Source organism: Morone saxatilis, unplaced genomic scaffold (assembly GCF_004916995.1).
Source record: "Morone saxatilis isolate NCDOM2014 unplaced genomic scaffold, NCSU_SB_2.0 Contig24, whole genome shotgun sequence".
Taxonomy (NCBI): domain Eukaryota; kingdom Metazoa; phylum Chordata; class Actinopteri; family Moronidae; genus Morone; species Morone saxatilis.
The window spans coordinates 585,596-589,652 of NW_023339807.1; the positions used below are offsets into that span (position 1 = coordinate 585,596).

At 40.6% G+C, this 4,057-nt stretch overlaps 1 protein-coding gene across 1 annotated transcript in view; it reads right to left on the reverse strand.

Moving 5' to 3' along the window:
* Nucleotides 1-4,057, reverse strand: part of LOC118335334 (sodium- and chloride-dependent transporter XTRP3A-like) — a gene marked incomplete in the record, with an annotated part of 16,618 nt that overhangs the window by 4,179 nt on the left and 8,382 nt on the right. The window contains 4 exon segments of the mRNA XM_035671571.1: nucleotides 964-1,165; nucleotides 2,294-2,456; nucleotides 3,191-3,432; nucleotides 3,902-4,012. Coding sequence (XP_035527464.1) covers nucleotides 964-1,165; nucleotides 2,294-2,456; nucleotides 3,191-3,432; nucleotides 3,902-4,012 — 718 coding nt within the window.

Genomic DNA, 4,057 nt, shown 5'->3' on the forward strand with positions numbered 1-4,057 from the left:
AATAGAGCAGGTCTAGACCGAGCTCCTTATAACATTATTTACACCCAAGACCCAACAGTTCCCACCATAAGAGCAAGCACTTGGCGACGGGGGCAAGGAAAAACTGCCTTTTAAGAGGCAGAAACCTAGGACAGACCCTTCGGCTCTAGCTTGGTGGTCGTCTGCCTCGACCAGTAACAGCAATGCGTCCACTGGAACTGATTGCACCCTTTCTATGCAATGCTCATGATGACACATAGCAAAGTCGAACCCATGGCTGCTGGAGCAAGGACTCATTGGGCGGCAGTTCTACCAGGTGAGTTATCAGGATGTTCTGCTGCGGGTCTATTTTTGACAGAAGACCCATCCATGTCGAGCACCATAGAGCAAATTGCATTGCCAGGAAGGTAGACACAGAAATAGAATAGAGAAGCCGATCAATTTTCAAAATAAAATACCCCATGGAGTATTCTGGTACTCTGGATCGAATTTTACGCTACATTAGTCAGAGGCAGGTCAGAGGACATTCAAGAAGTTCAGCTTGGAAGTGGAGAAATGCATTTTGTATGACACCACAGATCCTCAGTCAACAATGTTGGGCAGGCAACATGCTCTGAAGACACTCTGCTTTTTGAAGACATGCAGATGACGGAGCCAAACTTTGTTGCAGACGCAACATCATAATAATGTGGAATTGTGGCATAAGAAGACACACTCCATTGTTTTCTATCTTTGAATAGGCCATATTTATTAGTTAAGTTAAAATAAACACTCACATGTCAATTCACTGATGTTATATTAAATTAATTAATGAAACACAGCCCTCAACTTCAAAAAAGTTCTTACATTGTGGACAGTAAGATTTGGTGCTGCTCTTTTGTAAACTGGATGCTTGTCTGAATTTTTTAGTAACCACAACCAATATGAATAGCACCAATATGGCAACAGTTTACTGGCACTATATAAACCAGGACAGAATCTTACCGTTTAACAACTCGTTGCTCATGCGGGACATGATCTTGAAGTCTCGTAGTGGGGTGACGATGGCAGTGACGTTGCCCAGCATGCTGCCCATTCCCAACAGCAGGAGCATGATGAAGTACAGCACTGACCACAGCTGAGACAATGGCATATTCATAATGGCCTCACTATATACTATAAAGGCCAGACCTGTCCCCTCTACTGCCTGAAACAGATGAATGACATTTATTGGTACCAATTCTGTGTAACACACTACCAAGGCCAAAAGCTGTTTGAAGTTGGATTCATTTAATCAGACCAATAAGTCTTCATCCCATAAGACATCAACACTGCGATCTGATCCACCTATCAGAAGGACAACATCTTTCGTCAGTGCTTTCCCAAATGACCTAAATAACCACAAAAAAAAAATCTGATCGGCCACCTCTATGGTTAATGTCTGGTTTGGTTCAGGCTACGGCAAAGCTGTGGTCATAGTTCAAGGATATGGGATGCAATCTGCAATAACCGGTATCAAAGAAGGAAACATTATACGCTCTAGACTTTTTATTTTGTTGGAGTGTAGTTCACAACAATAAATGTGTAATATCAAATTACAGTTTTAAAGTAAAGCTTGTGTGGTTAATGAGTGAGTCACAGTTTTGTTAAATTTAGGCACAAAAACTACTTAGTTAGGATAAGGAAAAGATTGTAAGCTATGTCACATATCTGACATAACTTTAGCACATGAATAAAATGTAATTATGTAACATACCTGATGTAACTTACTGTACTTCAAATTGTTTACTTTTGGTTTCATGGGATATAAACATTGACCTCCTGGTTTAAAGTCCTGTGTTTGTTTGCACTACAAGTACTGGATTTTCTCTAGTAATCATAGCCCTCTATTATTGTTTATTGCACTGTTAATATATCTTTCTTTTTAAAAAGTAATCTTTCTCTTGGGTGGCTGTGGCTCGAGAGGTAGAGTGGGTCATTAACTAATCACAAGGTTTGGGGTCCAATCCCTGGCTCCTCCCGCTGCATGACAAAGTGTCCTTGGGCAAGATTCTGAACCCCAAAGCTGAGCGATCGGTGTGTGTGTGTGAATGGCCACTGAATGGTATTTGTTCATTTCTGATGAGCAGTTGGCACCTTACATGGCAGGTCAGTGTGCGAGTCATCAGTGCATGAAAGGCTGAATGTGACATATAGTGCAGTGCTTTGAGTGGTTATATAAGTGCAGTCCATTTATCACAATCAGTGTGAACCAATTGTATTCTCATTATGTTAATTGTAAATATTAGTGCTTGTGTGTACCAATATAAGACAAGTGTAATGAGGAGGAACATACGGTGTCTAGTTCACTCTCCAGGTCACAGTTTTCCAGTTTGTCAGCGATTTCAGCAAACTGTTGTGGGTATGTTGCGTTCAGCTTCTCAATCCAATCAAAGACAGTGTCCATGGTGATACTGTCTTCAGCTAGACTAAAGGCATTCAGCAGCAGCAAGCGTGTCCTGGAAGAGGAAAAGAAAACGACTATTACATGAACTGTACATTAATCCTGACCTTCACCTAGAATATTAAGTATTTGCAATACCTAACATCAATGCTGTGTCATACAAATTCTGCTTATACAAGCCTTGGTTAATACTGTACATTTTGAGGTAAGCAATATGCCAAAAAATGTATGGAATGTGTTCAAAGCCAATCACATTATGCAGTGATCTGAGTGTCCAATGTGGTGCACAGGGGAGTAAAAGGGGTCCAATGTATTACCATCGTGTGTGGTGCATGTCACAAACTGTTTAAGCTGTTTTGATCGACCATCACACATTCAACACAACACACACACAACATATTCTTGAATACAACACAGATGAACAATTAGGCATACACATACACCGATCAGCCATAACATTCTGAGCACTGACAGGTGAAGTGAATAACACTGATTATCTGGTTATTATGGCATATGGTGAGTGAAGGGGTTGGCCCGTGTGGTCTGATCAAACATGCGAGCTACTAGTTCTTATAGAAAGGTGTCAGAACACAGTGCATCACAATTTTTTGTATATGGGGCTGCATAACAGCCTACACTTCTATGTGTCCTGTCTCTATCTTTTTGTCTTATGTGACCTTTTAATTGTAACAACAACAAACAAACAATGGAAGGGTACACACAATCTGGTACACATTCACAGACATGCACACAGGTGTAAGGGTGCATATACAAGCAAAACACACAAACCTCTCCAGACAGTTCTCGTAGTTGACGGTGGCCTTGAACCCATAGATGGCAAAGGTGACAATGCTTGCAAAGATGGAGGTTCCACTGTTGATAAGGGAAACAATGATGGCCTGGCGCTCAAAGTTGTTGTTGTACTGGTTGTAGCTGGCAAAAGCAATGAGTGACCCAAAACCCAAACCCAGAGAGAAAAAGATTTGAGTGGCTGCATTGATCCATGTTGTAGGGTTGGCAAGTTGTTCCATCTATAAGTAGACAAACATACAAACATAACATTGTAAGAATTCATAATACATTTTTACAGTTCTGCAAAGGCTTTTCAGATGAATACACCTTCACAAAAGGGATACATAAGCACAATAAGGGAAATAATTCATGAGCTATGTTGGTTTATAGCCATCATGCTGCACTGTAATGTATAAAAAAACGCACTGATTCAGTAGATTATTCAACTTATACTATTGGTAGCTGCTTTGAAATATTATTTACTGGCCCAAGATATGAATATCTTGGGGCAATACACTTTTCAAATAGAAACTTTGTATTGGAAAATGTCATCAAATTGCACTCTGCAGACGCCCTACGCAAACTAAAAGTAACAGTAATTGAGTTTTGTCCTTCACCATGGTATAAAACCACAACCTGTATAGCTGTAATGCTAAGCACCCATATACTGTCTATTTGCCTACTGCCAAATCTCTAAAGCAAACCCACCTTGGGTGTGAACATGTATTTGACACCATTTATGGCGCCATGAAGAGTCAAGCCCCGGATAAGGTAGATGAAGAGGACCACATATGGAAATGTGGCTGTGAAGTACACCACCTACAGATGGAGTCAAACAGCAACATTAGACACATCCTATCACAG